Source organism: Strigops habroptila (assembly GCF_004027225.2).
Source record: "Strigops habroptila isolate Jane chromosome 13 unlocalized genomic scaffold, bStrHab1.2.pri S16, whole genome shotgun sequence".
Classification (NCBI taxonomy): Eukaryota; Metazoa; Chordata; class Aves; order Psittaciformes; family Psittacidae; genus Strigops; species Strigops habroptila.
The window spans coordinates 6709735-6727638 of NW_022651054.1; the positions used below are offsets into that span (position 1 = coordinate 6709735).

General features: G+C 45.8%; 1 protein-coding gene across 7 annotated transcripts in view; it reads left to right on the plus strand.

Annotated features, from left to right (window-relative positions):
- The window catches only part of AUTS2 (activator of transcription and developmental regulator AUTS2), a 753203-nt gene that overhangs the window by 675243 nt on the left and 60056 nt on the right, over positions 1-17904 (plus strand). For all 7 annotated transcript variants that reach the window (XM_030472553.1, XM_030472557.1, XM_030472556.1 and 4 more), the window contains one exon: positions 10250-10298. In XM_030472553.1, coding sequence (XP_030328413.1) covers positions 10250-10298 — 49 coding nt within the window. The remainder of the gene's footprint in view (positions 1-10249; positions 10299-17904) is intronic.

The following is a 17904-nucleotide window of genomic DNA, read 5'->3' on the forward strand; positions in this document are numbered from 1 at the left end:
TGAGTGCTTTATCATATAACTTGATACTGTGGCACCCTGGCAGGCACTGATAATGGCTGCTGGGGCTATTGCACCTTTTCAGTGGCTCTGCAGCTTCAAAAGTGATGACTTGTTACCTGCTTTTAAACTCTTCTTGGATGTCGAAACCCACTATCCTAAGGGAAAGAAGCAAAAGCATGTACAGTGTGTTTTAAAGAAAGACCTGTGAAAACACACAGCATAAAGGGAACGTGCTAAATGTATAGCCACTTTCCCCGGCAAACTATAAAGAATACTCAGCGGGTTTCAGTGAAATATGGAACTTGTCTGACAAGTGAAGGATAACTAATGAGAAGCAGAGCTGTATCCCACTGAAACCAATTGTGTTTTGTTATGGAAAATATTTATCAAGCTTTTTTTTCTCCATTTGTTGGTTCTCCTAACAGTGCCATAATAACTGCTCTTATGTATGTGATTTGGTTTCTCTCGTATACATCTCAGTTACTTCAATCTGCAGTGGGGTGGGGAGGTTTTTTTGGTTATCAATTGGTTATTATCATATTGTACATGAATATTTTAGGTGAATGTTTCATTCGTCAAAGTAATGGTCATTCTTTTGCCAAGTTAATGTCTTTGCATGGTTTAGAAGCTGGCTAAATGTACAGATTTATTGTTCACAATCTGCTATCTAAATATGAGTTGACAGTTAAAAAGGGAATTTATCTCTCCAGCAGAAGAGACCCTACATTAGCTGCATGGTTCTGCAATAGTCTTTCTTTACTTGGCATACCTCTTTTAAAATTATCCTTGGAAGAAGAGATTTCTGTCATATATTCTCCTCATCAAATGAGATGTGATTTTCATTATTGTGCTTGAATGTTAGAAAATGAAAGAAATTACTTGATTGGTTTATGGTGCTGATTCAGCATTTTCAGGGCTAAAAATGACCTGAAAGACAGACTGGGATTACAGCACGCAATAACGGATGCTTTATTCGGTGATAAGAAAGACTTTTCTTCTGACTAAGAGAATGAAAAATATTTCTCTCTTATTAGTTGATTCAGTCCCCAGATATTGACAGACAAATTAACTTGAAATACTTCTTCAGCTGCAGAACCTGCCAGCAGGCAGAAACCAGGGGAAGGGGATGGCCACAGCTTAAACGTGGTGGTGCATTTATGAAGTGTACTCACAGGAGTGCTAGTGGAAGGGGTAGAATTTGTATTTTATCTCCTTAGTGATAGGATATTACAAATGTTCCCAGTTACACTGTAGTGTAGGTAGCAGCTCAAGAGCCCAGCACGGTCTCTGGGAGCTGAATGCTGTGAACCCCTACTCCATCTCTTGTAACTCAGAATTCAAACCACAGGAAGATACACAGAAGAGATAAAACACATGTATTTTCTGATGGAAAAGTTAGAGCCAGGGGTTGGTTTGGGGATTCTTGCTCGTCGCGGTTGGCACATGGAAGAAAAAGACAACTGTGGTGTTCCCCTTAAATTATTTTGACAAGCTTGGGGGAGAAATGGCTTCACATTTATAGGACTGAAGATTTCTCTTTGGTACAGTGAATAGGTTCAGAAAATGATCAAACCTTCTCCAGGGATGCAGAACCGGGCTAAATTCTGCCCTCGGAAGCAGTGGAGACCACTTAGTATTTTATAGGACCAGGCCCATAAGGGTAGGGAAGAGAGAGCAGCCCTATTGTTCCCTCAGCTCCACTTTTTATCTTTGTTTCCATTTGAAACCCGAATCATAAAAGTGCCTGCAGAGTGGTTGCCTTGCTGTTCCTCTAAATGAGAATTCCAGCTTTTATGCTAATTCAGTTTCAGGTTTCTTTGAACCTGCAGTTTATGGGCCTCTGCTTAAAACTGCAATCTGTTCTGCATAAAAGCAGGATTACAAAGTGGTTTAGTTTTGCAAATGCTGCAGAAAAATAAAAATACTAAAAAAGTTGCACTGTCATTAATATGCTCTTGCAAAAGTTTTCCACTTTGTCAAAGGAAAAGCTTCGTGTGCATGGGCTGTGTCCAGAGGAGCGTGAGCAGCAGGTCAAGGGAGGGGATTCTCCCCCTCTACTACTGCGCTCTGGGGAGACCCCCCCTGCAGTCCTGATCCAGCTCTGGGGCAACAGCGCAAGAGGGACGTGGAGCTGTTGGAGCGAGGCCAGAGGAGGCCATGGAGATGCTCCGAGGGCTGGAGCAGCTCTGCTCTGGAGCCAGGCTGAGAGAGCTGGGCTGCAGCAGCCTGGAGAAGAGAAGGCTCCTGAAGGGGAGACCTTAGAGCAGCTCCAGTGCCTAAAGGGGCTACAAGAAACCTGGAGAGGGGCTTTGGACAAGAGCCTCTAGGGACAGGACAAGGGGAATGGCTTTAACCTGCCAGAGGGGAAATTGAGATGAGCTCTTAGGCAGAAGCTCTTCCCTGTGAGGGTGCTGAGGCGCTGGCACAGACTTTTCCAGAGCTGTGGCTGCCCCATCCCTGGCAGCGTTCAAGGCCAGGCTGGACACAGGGGCTTGGAGCAACCTGCTCTAGTGGAAGGTGTCCTGGCCTGTGGCAGGGGGTTGGAGCTGGATGAGCTTTAAGGTCCCTTCCAACCCAAACCACTTGGTGGCTTTATGGAGAATTTACCCAGTGATATTACATAGTCCAGTAGTTCTGTTTCCATCTGAAAGGTGCATTTGCTTTTTGTATCACCTTATCCCCTGCCTTACTTTAGCTGAAGGCCCATGGAGAAAGCATCACTTTGCTTTGGTGCTGGTGCTCGCCGATGCTGCACTCACACAGCAGGACAGAGCCCGGCCTCCTGGCAATACCCGACCTCAACAGGATTCACATTTACTGACATCTGTTGCCACCTTTTTATGGCACAAACCAGCAGTGATTTTGTCGTTGTTTAGATCACTCTCATGAATAGGTCCTTTTCGTGAACCTCTTTAAAGCATTAGAGTCTAAGTACTTTCTGGTTGGGACATTATGCTGTGGCTTGCTGTTCAAATCCATAAAACTCCACTGGTAGCTCCATAAATTCTTTTCTTGAGGAAAAGAACCTGCATCTCCTAGCCAGTAATGGACAAAATTATGTGTGTTTTCAAAGCATTGTGGAGGACTTTATAAGGCATCATAATCACGCTCCGAACTCAGACAACCCTCATGTCTTCTGGAAAGATCAGCAACTTAATGGAAACATAAATGTTTCCAGTCTTTCACAGAATACCAGAGAATTGGAATACCCAGTTTTCATGTTGCCAGGAAAAAGCTGCAGAACCTTCCAGGTGAGGTGAGGTTTGCCATAAATAATTTAATCCAATGTAATCTGCTGTAATTTCAATATTCATTTGTTCCTTGTGCCAGAGATGGGTAATTCTTCTTTGGAATTACTCTGTGACTTGGAAACAAATGTCTGCTGCTCTGCCTGCCGTCTAGGTGGCTTTAGGTCATTTTTTAACATAGTTGGATCTGAAAACCTCTTGGAGAGAGTGAAAGATCTTGAAATCACTTTTGATCCGAGTTCAATGCACTTCATTTGGCCGTTGTTGTGGCAGAAACAAATGTTGACGCTGACAGAGACCACAGACAGATGAAAAACATTCTGGCAAGTTCCCATGTAGATAAGAGACAGAAGGTTTCACAAACCTATCCAGGCATGACCTACAACATGGGAAGGTAGTGCTGTCAAGAGAAGGGGAGGCTTGAGCCAAAGGCCATTGAAATCATTAGGAGGTGGTGGTGGGGTTTGTTTCTTCTTTGATTTCATTTGGCTAGGGGTGAATTCCTACGCTCTCTCATTCAGAATTATAAAACACATTTCATGCATGTATAATGTTCTAGCAGGAAAACAGAGGTCTTCTACTTATCTCTAAGGCACGAATAATGAACATAATGAGGCCCACAGCCCTGCCAATAAACCTTAACAGCCCTAGGGAGGTGAGTAGGTAAATGCATTTCTGATTTTGTGTATGCTGAGATTTCAGGTGTGGCATGTGCTTAACGTTTGAAAAATCCAGTACAGACAAGCCTGGAGTTTAATCCAGGCTAAATTTATCAAATTAAAGTCTTGTGAGGAGTCTAGGCTTTAATTAGACCAGCTCTTAACTGCGTGGAGATGTGGAAAGTCTTGACCAAAGTGCTCATAGACCGTATGAGCTGCCACACCTTAACATGGTGCATTTAATTCCCCATGCCGGTACTGTCTTGCTGTGCGGGCAGTCCCAGTCCTCTGGTGGTTGTGCAGGGAACACTCTGCCCGTTTAATGCCTTTATCAATTTATTTTTGGTGGAGGCTGTACACTGCACTCAGGCCATCCATTTCCTTTGCTGAGCCTGGGAAACAGCCGATGGACTGCGTTGGCGTTTGGCCACTGTCCACTGTTTGTTCTAGAAACCAGACCTGAAGCCATCTCTGTTGGGTTTCTAGAGGAGGAGATGGAAACCACCTCTCTGACAACACAAGGTTATCTTTGCAATATATATTTATTTGGAGATAAAAAAACCTGTGACGTTTTACCAGCCAAAGTCCATGTTCAGATACATTGGAGAAAACTAGGGATAAATGTGCTTTGAAGAGCTCTTACTTCCCTTGCTATAACCAGGATCTGAAGTTGGCTACAATTTTTTAATCTTCTGATGGGAACCATTTGTCACTCCTGGTCAGACATGCAGTGAAAGCACTGTAATGTTTGCAGCTGAGTTTGGAGCTGTGGTGGGTGTATTGTTTCCTACTTGTCATTGTAATCTCTGTTGTGCTTCTTCCCACATAGTTGTCCCATTTGGAACCATTGCAGTCAGTGGTATTGTACCTCAGCTAGGAATTTTGGAAAAGCCACAATGTAATGCTGAGGAGGAAAACTGTTCTTAAATGGATCAGGGAGCGATGGAATGAGGAATGAGTGAGAAGTATTTGCATAAAATCCTGTAGTTCTACGTCAGTAATTGGTAGGAAGGTTTTCTTAGGAGTTTTTCCATAAGTATAGCACTTGTGTGGACAGCTCAGCCCACGCTTTCCCTCCCTCCCCTGTAATGCTGTAGTGTTTGCAGGGGATAGGACCTCTGGAACCACTGCAGCATTTGGTGTATGCTGCACCCAAGGGCCACCTTGGAACCCAGGGGCCCGCAGAAGAGCAGTCTCTCTTCATCTCACATCATCTGCACCCCGTCTCCAAGGTGAGCTCGGAGCTGGGCTGGGACATGAGCATGTCTTTCCAAGCTCCTGTTGCATTTTGGGTGCTTTGCGCTTCTCCTGGCTCAGGTGAGGCCAACCACGCACCCACAGCTGGCGGGTTTGGTGATTTGGGGCTGGTGTGGGTAGTTCTCATCTTTGCTTTGGGAGAGTCAGCTCCTCCAGGCTGTAGGAGTTGAGGTGCGTAGCGTTTGTCAACCCAGTTTCTGAGGATTTTGCTCAAATCAGAATGAGCTCAGTGGAGTTTAATTCCATTCTCCTAGACCAGTACTGGTTTGAAACCAATTCAAGATTTGAAATCTTGAAAACACTCCCTGGGCAAGGCCTTACAAGCCTGTAAGACCCATCTTAGCACCTATCCATCTCCCAGGAACCATCCCATCGCACAGGGATACCATGCCATGAGCATTGCTGCCTCTTGCCTTTGCAGCAGCTTGGTTTATAGGAGACACCGTTTGGCTCTGACTGCCCTGCTTCAGTGAATAATAATTTATATAATAACGTATCTGTGCATTTATTTTCTGTGGTGGCTATTGCTAGTGGTAATTACTTAAGGAAAACCTGCAGTAACTAAGAGCTCCGTTGATGGTAACGTTTTGGTGCTGGAAGTAGAGTTGAGTTGGGTCCCTGCTAGCCCCGGAGCCCCGCACGCTGGCTGGCTCCGTGCAGGCCGCCCTGGATGAGGCTGGGGACGGGTTTTTCTCCCGTTAAATGAAAAATCATAAAATTCTCCTTAAAAAGGGAACACGCGGGATGCAACACGGCGGCTTCCTCCCGCCGCGCTGCGATCCCCGCGCAGGGGCAGCCCCGTCCAGCCCCGCGGCCGCGAACGGGTGCCCCCCCAGCCCGAGTTGCGACTCCGCCCGGCGGGACCGCGCCTCCCGCGGACACCCCCCCACCACGTTCCCCCGCCGCGGGGACACCGGCGGAGCGCGGGGCGGGGCGGGCGGCGGAGGGAGGAGCTGGCGGCGGCGGGCGGGTGGACGCGGCTCGGGGAGCGCCGCGCAGTGCGGAGCGGAGCGCAGCGCCCGGGCGGCGGCGAGGGGTCCGGCCGGCAGCACGCAGCCCGGCCGGGCGGAGCAGCGCGGAGCGGAGCAGCGCGGAGCGGCCGCTCCTCCCCTCCCCGGGGATTACAGGCTTGCGGGGTTGTTTCGGCGGGGCCGGAGGAGCTTGGGGCCGGGCTGCTGCTTCTCCCCGATGGAATTCACCTGAACGCGGCCGCGGCGAGCCCTGGACGGCGGGAGGGACGGTGCCCCGGCGGGAGTCCGCTTTGTCTCGGGAGAGGACGGGCATGACTTTTTAATACATATATATATCACCCCTCAAAATAAAAACCCCTAAAGCAGAAGAAGCAGCAGACACCCGCCCGGAGGAAGGGACGCCTGGACCGCGGAGGGCGGGCGGGAGGAGCGTTGGCCCCGGGACCCGGAGTTGCCCGCGCTCCGCCGCACATGGTTTTCTTTGTCCTGCTGCCGCTCTGTTAGCGCCCCGCACACAGCGCGTCCCGATCGCGCTCTGCTCCCTCCCAGGGAACCATCTTTGCGTGAAGAAGGGAGCGGGAAGGATGCCCGCCGGGCGGCCCGCGAGCCCGGCCCTCGGAGTTGTGCCCCGGAGGATTAGTTGGGGTTTGGCTGCGGGACGTTGAGAGCCGCGCTGGATCGGAGTGTCCCGCACCGCCATGAGCCCCGCGCCGGCAGCCGCCGTTACCCCGCTGCGAGCAGGTAAAGCCGCTTCCCCCCGCGGGGCTGGGCAGCGGGGCCCGGCTCGGTTTGGGGTCCCCGCGGGGTGAGGTCGGGACGCCGAGCCCGGGCACCCGGGGCGGGGCTCCGCGGTAGTTCCGCGGGCAGGTGCGCGGCGGCCGGGGCCGGTGCAAGTGGTGCGGCGGGGACCGTGCCAGGAATGAGTCAAGCTGCGCTGTCTGGACAGGAAACATTTTAGTCATCCATGCGCTTGAATGACAGCGCAGTCCTTGATGGGGGAAACGCTCTTTAGGTCATATTTTTATTATAATTATTCCCCCCCCCTCCGCTTTTTTTTAGCTCAGGGATTGCTGACTTGTTCATTTCCCGTTGCAAAGGATCGAGCTGTGCCTGGTAACGGGGGGATTTCTAAAGGAAAAGGGCCGAAGCGCAGGGAAGGGGCTCTTTGTACCCGGCGCTGGTTTCGCTCGGAGCTGTTGGACAGACCAGCTCGGCCCCGGGACAGCCGGTGTGCGCCGTGTCCCGGAACGTAACGCTGCCAGCAGACAGTGTCTTTCCATCAGCTGCTCGACCTCAGATCTGGAGGTGATCAGGGGGAAGGGGAGGGAAGAGGGAGTTTTGCTTGTCTTGTCTGAAAGGGATAGCCAAGCTCCTCTCCGCGGCTGGAACACCGAGGTCTGACCACGTTGCCTTGAAGCACGCAGCGTGGGCATAAAGGCACTTTGTTGCTTGCAGAGATTGCTGTCAGCACAGCGGGGATGTTAGGTCAGCACTGCAAAGGCACTGCGTGTCACCCTTCTGCCTTAGCGCCGAGTTGTTGGGGTTACTCTCAATTTATTTGGTTTTTTGCTCCTTTAGTGTTGTTCCTTTAGTGCTGTTGATGATGTGACTCCCTAAGTACAAAAAAAGAAGAGTTGCGTGGAAATGGATAGCGTATCAATCTGCTGGCAGAGGTTGCATTCACTCCTCCATCACTGCTGCCCTACCCTGAGTGCTGTTTTCTATTTAAAGCCAAATTTTCAAGTACTTGACCAGGCAGTCAGAGTTCCGTCTCGCCGTTCAAGCCAGTGCACGGGGTTTGGGTTATTCTGGTGGTAACCCAGGCAGTGGGGTTCTCTCAAGTTGCTCTTCTGTTCAGCAGAGTGTGGTCAGTAATGCAGAGGGAGACTGGTGCTCGGACAAGCTTTGTCAAATGACTCCTTTTTTAGTTGCCCGTTGTACTGAGAATCGTCTCCCACTTTGCCTACGAGGGGTTCTTAGCCAGGATGTGTTTATTGTGCAGCACGTTATGTCCGAGAAGTGCCACTTCCCGATTGCACAGCCGTATTTGTGACTGGTTTGTGCCATAGCACAGAAAATGACTTTGCCTGAAAACTGTAGCTTAAACCTGAGCTGTGTGTTTAGGCTTGGTATTAGAGCAAACCTCTTAAAAGAAAATGTTTTTCTAGTGTTTGGAAAAATCAAGTGAATGGGAAACTTGGAGCTTCCCTGTGCTGTTTTGTTTTGACACAGTAAAATCAAGTAATAGCTGCAACTGTAAGAAGTTTGGGTTTTTTAATATTGGATTTTCTTTCTAAAAAGAAAGAATGGTTCTGAGAGTTTTGGCTTCTGAGAGAAGCTGCAATTAAAAAGCCAACAACAGATGAAATTCACTGGCAAAGGTTGTTGGTTTTCATCATGGTTTGCGAGGTTAAGAAAGCATTGAGCAGCTCTGAATTTGTTGGACTAATATTGGGCTGCCCTTCAAGCACATGGCCTTCTTGATCTCTGAAATTGTGCATTATTCACATATTTTCCTTAATTTAGAGAAAGTCATCACCGAACCATAAATCTATCATTGGGTAATAAATCACAGTGTTTACAAGGTATTTAATCGAGAAGAAATACACCAGCCCAGCTTTTAAATAAGCCAAAAGTAATCTAGTAAAATCTGTCTAGAAGCCTGAAAAAAAAGAATAAAGCCATTTTTAATAATTAATCGTAGAAATCCTCTATGTTGTTAACTTGAGGGCAGAGAAATTATTTCAGTGTATTACTACACTGGGATACACAGCCAGAACTGTATCTACTTATTTATCGGTAATTTCACATCCAAGTTTTTAGTGCAGCGGAGATCTAGATGTTGCTTGTCTGATGGGTTTTATCTGAGTTTGAATTGAGAGATTCCTTCCCTTTAACAAAAAAAACCAAACAACACAGTCTGCTTTCAAATGTGTTTTTATATATTTTGCCTGAATCCAGAGAGAAAACGGTTCCTAAGAGAAGAGGAAAATCTTGCTTGAGTGTTGCATTTTATCCCTATTTGCAGTACTTTGTTACTGAACACATTTCTTTTGCTATGTTTTCAAAAAGAAGACTATCTGCGGGGCTGGATCCAAGATACAGCCCCAAATTAAACAGTTCTCTACATTTTGTGAACGTGTAGGTAGTGGAAGTCAAAGCTTTAGATGCGTGTACGTGTGTATTCTGTTTGTGCACCAACACAGCAGAACACAGATGCATGAACTTCATGCTTTCTGCTTTGGGGCTCGGGATGTTTGTCAAATTGACATTTGCAGTGATACTTTCCCCCGCCTGGTTTCTTGCCATGGTAGTTTCTGAAAGGGGAGCTCAGTGTTTTTGTGTGAAACTTAAAGAAGGCGTATTAATAATAGGTAGAAAGATTAACCGGGGTGCTTGCATGCAAACAGCAGTAGTAGACGAGGGAGTAACACAATATTAGGAGGAAAATCCTCCCACAAATAAAGGTGGTTTGATGAAAAACGAAATACATTATTAATTTATACAGTGTGGTGTCAAGAATCAGTTATTCTCACAGAGGTGAATCTTAGATAGAAATACTAAATACTAACATACTCATTCTTTTTCAAAGAGTTTGAAACATCAATTCTAAAATCACTAACTGAAGTTATCAGCAATGCTTCAAAGATGGTAAAAATCAGATGACTGACACAGTAGGTGCCTCCAAAAATACTTTAGAAATTAATTAACAAATATGCAGTTCTGCATATTCCCCAAACTGGGCTGTTTGGTTCCAAATCGTGACTCTTCTCCATTGCAAAATCAATGTCAAAACGTATTAGATAATTATAGTACAAAAAATAGTTTTTGTTCAGCTAATATGTTGAATAAAAAAAAATAAAATCATTTCTTTATTACACAGAACCTTTCCAAATAAATATCTGCACTGCAGGGCGGTGAAGCACAGCCAAACAGCACCACCTCATGGCCATTCTCCTCCGAGGCTGCAGCTTCCACCAGCTCCCTTGCTTTTGTCACCTGATTTGTTTCTCTAAAATATACATCTACGTGCGTGTGTATAAATACACCACATGCCTTTTGAAATCTCTCACTTGTACAAAATGTAACCTTTCTTTTTTTATTGGTCTTTCAGGCATCTGATGCCAGTTCTGAAAAACTGTTCAACGCTGTTACAAATAAAGGTAAGGCTGCAATTCACATCACAAACATATTTTTTTCCCCCCACACGTTTCTTTTCATGGCAATTTCAATGGGAGATGAAATGTAACTTGTCTCACAGAAATGTCGCAATCAGCTTGTTAGTGCTTTTTATGTTTCTCTGGGTTTCAGACGTGTTCTGTATGCTTGGTAATTGCTTTGCTTAATATAAAATATAGGCTTTAAATAATGCATTGCCTGCCAGGTCAGAATTAATTTAAATAACAATATTAGGGAATAGTTTATTTTACAAATGGCTTTAATTTAAGCTCATTTAAATAACTGTAAGAGTTTTCAAAATGTTTTAACTTGATTGTTACTCATCAGCTACATGATAGACATGGAATTATGAATAGCCAATTTGCACTGCTGACAGTAATAACCAGCCAACGTTTAGTATTCACAAGATAATAGTCATAAACCACGGCTTACTGTGCTGTGTGCTTTCTGTAGAGTTAATAAATGATATAGAGAGCTACATTTAAATATTCAGTATCCCATTAATTTCTTCCAAACAGCAATCCAAAGAGAGAGTGGCTAATGATATAACAGTACATTAAGGGAAAACTTGCCCTAAATCAGTGCCAGTGAGCTTCTGTGCAGAGCTTGTCCTGAAGCAGCATTATATGAAAGACTGGAGGCTTTAGGGATTTTTGATTTTTTAATGCTTATTTTTGGTTTGGTCTGTGCTTTTGCAAGGAGGGTCGAGGGAGCAGCTGCAGGCATGAGTTGCACCAACGAGTATAATTCAAAGCCTTTAAAATATGTCTGATTTCTACCCTGCTGTCCTACTACTTAATGGCAGTGCATTATAACTGCTGAGTAAAAGGGTGTGCTTCTAGCTTAGGTTAAAACAAACACTGTATTTTAGCTTATTGAGGTTTTGGAACGTTTGAGTCAGTTTGCGTTAGAAGAGGCAGTTGTAGTTTGAAATTTAGGTCTTTTTTGTTGACCAGGTGTGGATTTGCTCAGTATTTGTGTGCTTGTCACTGGGTTTGGGTTTGTTATTCCACTGGGTCGTTACGGTGCCTTTTTATGGCTTTTAATTCCACAAAGCAGCAGTGGTTTAACTGGGGACAGTGCGTGACCTCGGAACATTTGGGATTCCTGAGCTGATACTCCATTGCTTCTGAAGTCTTTTGCTGCATATTCAATTATACCTATATTTAATTGCATTACAGCTCCATATTCCTGTTTTTCATGTATTAGCATCTTCTGGAAGCACAGTCTGGATTATTTCTGTTGCCTAACTAGGTTATCTCACTTGGCAAGCTTATCTATCCTTTCTGATTAACTGCAGGTTCCCCCTTGGCCCCTCCATAGGCAGAGAAGAGGTGGCCAGGAGGAGGAGAAAGGGAGAGTTGTGTGTTTGGAGTGACCCAAGCCCCCCAAACTACATGTGACTGCATCTTTATTTTGCTAATTCGCTGTAAAAAGCTTTGGCACTTGAACAGCCCTTTTCTTGGGGCTGGGCCAGGGCAAGGAGTAGCCCAGGCGGTGAATCCACATTCCTGGCGAAGGCTTGTAACCAGGGTGAGGGGCTCTCCTCCCTCCCCCGGGAGGTGATTGATGAAGAGTAGGCCCCTCTTCCTCTTCCTTTCGTTTTCTTTCTCTTTCTTTTTGAATCAAACACATTTCCCACATTCTTATTTTTGTTTACTTACCCGAGCTTGATTCGTGGCATCTATTTGGTTGTGAATACCCATGCTTGACAGGGAGCCTTTTCTTCTGAGGTACTTTTCTTTGGTGATTTAGTTCCCTTGAAAGGATTAGGTTTTCTTTGTGTAGCCTAAAATCAACACGGGCTTTTCGAAGCTTTGCTTGGGAAACCGTACACAAATAAGCTTTTTAGTTGATGGTAGATTATTCCTTTGCCCCTTATTTCCATCAAAATGGCGTCTGTCTTTTCTCCTCCTGAGTTTCCCCTTAAAGCCATATGCTAATTCCTGTTGGTAACATGAATGACAAGGGAAGAATCAATGCAAATCCAGGTGCGGCCAAACTAGGCTGACTGGTATTTTCTTTTTCTCCCCCTGTCGCCCCCTCCCTTTTTTTTTTCCACTGGGAGAAAGAGATTAAGGGGAAAGAGGGTGGAAAAAAGCAAAGGGAACAGTTTTGTTAAAGGGATTAGCATTCAAACTACTAAATATCGGGAAAAGAGCCTCAGAAAAGATCCGCTGTTTGGAGATAATGTCAATAATTGCTTGCAGCCAGGTGCAGGGGCTCTCTGAGGTGGGTTGGGAGGCTGTTGCCTTCCCTAAGTGTCTGCCGTGGGGACGGCTGATGACTGCCCAGGCGCTGTCAGTTTGATATATTCCAAGTTCAAGTTCCCTCTCTGCAATTCAGTCTGTTTGCTTCCAAGCCAGCTCTTTCCCCCCTGCTGTGTTGTCCGTGGTTGCTTTTGCCAACAGCAATAAAAGTCGCTTGTAAGAAAGGTCAGATTTGCATTGCGTAAATCATGATGAAACCTTCAAAGCCTCCTGGCTGATGGGCCAGGCTGGGAGGGCTCGGCAGGCTGACAAGTGGACATACCTTCATGTCCACAGCCACTCCTCCTCTCTCATGTCCTGCAGCTACCTACTGGATGTCTCACACATCCTTTTCTTTTCTCCTTGCAACTTTTATTTTGCAGAATTACAGGTAGCTGAGGTAGCAGAAATTACAGAAGTATTTACAAAGCAGGTAGAAATCCTGAAGCATTTTAGGTCTTGTATATGTATTTTGTCCCCCTTTCTATCATTTAGTTGTGGAATTCAAGGCCAAAGATGAGATGAAGCTCAAGGTGTGGTGGATTAGTATGGGTGTGTAATGTTGAGCAGTGCTTTCCTCAGAAATACCAGTAATTAAAAAAATCTAGAGCAAAGTGAAATCCCTCCCAAACCTTCCCTGAAGAGGTGGTAAAACCCCTTGAGGGGTCTCAACTTCCATTTAGGAGTTAGCTGGCCTTGGAGCTGAATGGGAGGATGTCTCCCTAAATGTAGAAGGGTCCTGTGAGTTCTGGGGGCAGTAAGTGGATGTTGGGTCCTCTCAGGGCTGGGCCATGTGTCATAGCCCAGTGTTGGAGAGAGATGTAGGGTTCCCCATCAGCTCTGTGATGCCGTCACTCCCAGAGGTCCCCAGCCCTGTGCCGTGTCTGCAGCAGGGCTGGGAACGTGGGAGGGATGTGGCTTGGTCCCCAGGGCAGGAATCGTCGTAGGTGCTGCTGAAATGAGTTGTCCCTGGTCGCGAATCAGATCCCTGCACTCCATCGCTTGGGCAGGAACACTTTACCTTGTAATGCTTAAAATTATCTAGGGAGATGATTTCCATGGAAATCCAGGTGGCTGTGCTGGGAGGTAATCACCCAGGGGTCTGGGCCCTTAGTAATGCTTGAGAGAGAAGCTGTTAACATCTGAATAAATGAGATGGATAAGGGATGGAGGAGTGCATCACCCGCCTGTGCTCCCGGTCTGTCCCCTCCCTGCCTGCACGCTGAGCCTTCCAGTTTGGGAATGCTACTTATGGTCTTAATGTCTTTGAACAAGCATAACCTTCCCTTACCCTCTGAGAGCATCAACCTCAGCTCCACTAATCCTGGCTAAAACATGGGGTTTGTTCAGGAATTCTTGTAACACAACTTCAGCATAATGAAATTCCATTATCTCTTAATAATTTAAATAGACACATCTGAAGCTGTAGAGCAGGCAGCTCCTACTACTACTATGTATTTCATTTATGCTAACTCCCTCCCACGTACCCTTGGAAAACAGCTTTTCCTGGAGGGAGAAATGAGTCCCAAAGTGATGAAGTTTTCATTTGTGCTGTACACTGACGTTTGCCTTTGATCAGAAACACAATTGGGCTGTTACAGCTTTTTACATTCAAATTGTTTACAGGATGTTCATGTAAACTTGATGAATCCTTCTGCTTCCTGGCACCACCAGCTGTCAGGGAAATATTTATACTCTCAGCTGGAGGTAGATCAAGGCGTCTGGGTTACTAGTCTTCACTGGTGGCTGAAATACCAGTCAGATCAAGCCCTGGCTTTTTAGGTGGTTCTATAGCAATATCCTTCCCTAGAAAAACAGACATATTGTTGTTTCTTGTCTGTCTGTGGTGAATCATTTCTTGAGGATCCTCCACAACATCTGTTTCTGTAAACAAGTAGGGAGCTAAACTTGGCAAATATTTCTCTGCTGATCCCTTAGCTGTAGAGAAATGCTCTTGCCTTCCCTAAGTAAGCCATCCCCACAGCATCTCATGTTGCGTATAAGTGGATCCACTTCTACATGGGTAGCATGTGTGCAGTATTAATGTGTTCAGGATGCTAGAGAACTGGCTGCTGCTGCCTCCCTCCTCTCCAGGGGTCTGTAGGAATCTATATAAACATCTTCACTCCCTTGGTGTACGTTCTCAGCTTTGCTTTTGAATTTTTTGGGGACTCCTGTGTCGATATGTTGGCCCTCCATGCACTGGAGGTCTCTGTGGTTGGACTGGAGGCACTCCATGTTGGTCCTCCACACTGAAAAGCTTTTCCTTAGCTTGCTGTTAGGGCTCCCATCATCAGCCAGCAAACCCCAGGGTCTACTGAATCACACGAGCAGTGCCACAGATTTCTGTCATTGTGATTGTTGCAGTGGCTCAACCCTCCTGAAGCGACACCCTGACAATGGTGTCTCCTTGCCTTTCCAGTGGAGACTTCCCTGGTGGCGTTGGATCACTTGGTTTGCCTGTGTTTTCTGGGTTTCAAATGGCTTTTCAGTATTCTCCATGTGAAAGTTCAGTGTCTCATTAGCGAGGAACTCAGCACTGCACAAAGCCTCTGGTTTTGAGGACCCCAGGTTTCTTGTGCCTGCGAGTTAGATTAGAAGAACTGGTGCATTGCTTCACTCTTAACTTCCAAGTCAGGCAGACAAATTGATGTATGTCTCGAGATGGTTCTTTGTTCTGGTACACAAAAGAGCAAGGCAGTTATTTCTGTGCCATGAAGGCTTTATGTGAGCAAGGAATTTATTCCATAACATCCTTATAAAGGGTGTACCTCCTAAGCACGTACCACTCCTCTCCATCTGTACGCATTCTGTGCCCCCTCCTTCTTTACACGCTGATGGTTTTGGGCTGGGACATGGCAGTCAGGCAGGGTTGCAGTGCTGGGAGGTACCATTGCTGTTCTGTAGATACAGGAAAAGGGCTTTGAATAATGTGATGTACTTAGTGTGCCCAGAGGGACAGCTGGGGGTCAAAGGTAGCCTCTTCCAAATCTTTCAGATGCTTAAATCGTAAAACTTACAGGAATCTTCCAAACAGGATAGCTTTTAAGTTGGTAATTCAAAACAAACCCATAAACCATCAGCATGGTACACGCACCGGTAGGCATTGGCTTTTCCTGACTAAAGTAGTGGCAGGAGACAGTTGAAAGTGGTGTTCTGCCCATTTGGACTGGTATTGAGTACCCTTTGGGGTCGGTTGGTGAATGTATTCATTTAAGGCTGTTTGGAGTAGTTTGACTATGTTCTCAGTGAGCAAAATGGCAGTATTTACTAACATGTAATGGTATCTGTTCTGGAGAGAGCATTTGTTCTACAGGTTAACCTATATTTGATTTCCTCAAAAAAGACCTATCAGCATTGGGCTGTAAAATAACAAGTCATGCTAATCGGTTCAAAATAAGGTGGAAAAATTCTTGGGATAGGAGTGTTTTGATGTCAAAGATTCTGACTTGGCAGACCTACAGTTGATGGTGTCCAAGCTGGAGCGTGGCGTGAGATTTTGTACATGGAGCATCCTGCAGGCCTCCCGTGTCTGGCCTGCTGCTAGTCTCTCCCTTGTAATAAAATGTTGTTTTCTCTGAAAATGTATGTTTATTTAAGTAGGTCTCTTTTTGCTTCACAATCTGGATTCCATTCAGTCAGTTACCACTCCAATTAACTAACAATTATTTAACATTAACAGTAATTACAGACGCCAGTTAAGCGCCTACAGATGTCAACTGTTAGCTTTGTACCTAATCACTCAATGAAATGGAGAAAGTTCAACAAACATCAATTAGCCAAGCAATTAGGATGAGGTAGGAAAGAGCATGTTATCGTGTGTGAGCTGATTCAATTTATTTTATTTTGTCAGTAAAACACACACACGCAGACAAGCAGCAATAAGTTGCTGAGATTAGATAAAGCTGTATTGTTTTGCTGTTTATACAAGGGGTTTCCCCTCCTCTTCCTTCCCCTACATAACTCAAATGCGCTTTGCCAGGCGTTTGTTATCTTATCAAATACATTTCAGTTGAATTGGGAAAGCACAGCAATGTCATTTTCAGTGGAGAGGCGAAGACTGTTCACATCATGTTTACAGCAGCAGGCGTGAGCTTTATCCCAGCACAACTGCCACCTTAGCAAAGCTACTCCTGTGAGTAGGTTTAACCCACAGGTAGGTTTAACCAAGGACCATGTAAACACCAGTGTGCTTACACAGTGGATACGTGGTTTTAGATAACACCAAACAACGTGAATTGGTTTCTGCATCTGATTTATCCATGTATTTAATCTCGATAGCAGGTTGACTTGGGCTCCGCACCACCTTGCTGAGGTTGTAAGAGGACAAAAGGGCTTCCTCACAGGCTGCGTTGGCAGAGCCTGAGCTGTCCCAGCTCAAGGGTGGGAACAGCCTGCGCAGGGTGCTCCCATTGCATGCTGCTGTCTGAAGGGTACCGCATATCAGCAGCCATTGCAGGGAGTAACTGTGCCTCAAGCACCACCATGTAGCGATGTATTGTGTGATTGTGTGGCTCAAATAAAACCCCAGAAGAGCAGAAATGGGCCATAAATTAACTTTACTTTTGGAAGGAACCGGTTGCTTTCTAGCCGCCATCCAAGGTGCATTACAGGCTTCTCTTTTAAGATCTTCTGAAGACACTAGACCCTGTGCGCGGGGTGCCTGGGCTTCCCAAGTACCCAGCTGTGCCATAACCCACCCCTTCAGCTCCATAGTCCCTTTTCCTAGAGGATCTAATGGCTTCTCACGTGGCACAATGTGACACCTCTTGCGCGGCCTCAGTTACATCCTGCTACTGTTAATTATCTCAGACCTTACACTATGGACACTCTGGATGTCTGTAGGAGTTTCACAGGGTCACCTATATGAATTGTGGGGGTTTTTTTTTTCATTTTTAAAAAGTCTTTATAGCTGCTTAAAAACCAAAGAGGCTTTTTTTCTTCCAGTTCTCAACTGCCCCCCAAGCTAGAATTCCTGCCTTTTGCCTTCATCACCACGCTGACATATTTTAAATGTTTCTCCACATAAAATGATCCCACAAAGTAAGATTATTTTATCATGCAGTCTGCCCACAAGACTCCATGGAGTTATTTGAATTAGTCATTGTTTTCCAAAGCGAAGGAATAAGAATGGAGAACCACAGGCAGAGCTCGCTGCTGCTTTCCGAAGTCTCATCTTTTTTTTCTTTTCTAGAAAAAACACAGAGTCTGAACATGTGAATAAACCTTTCAGTGTGTGACTTGAGTGTGATAATATTTGTCTGAGTAGACAGAAAAACTGAAATGGAGCTTCCAAGTGAGAGCTGCCACGTTGATTCTGGTGAAAAAGAATCATAGAATC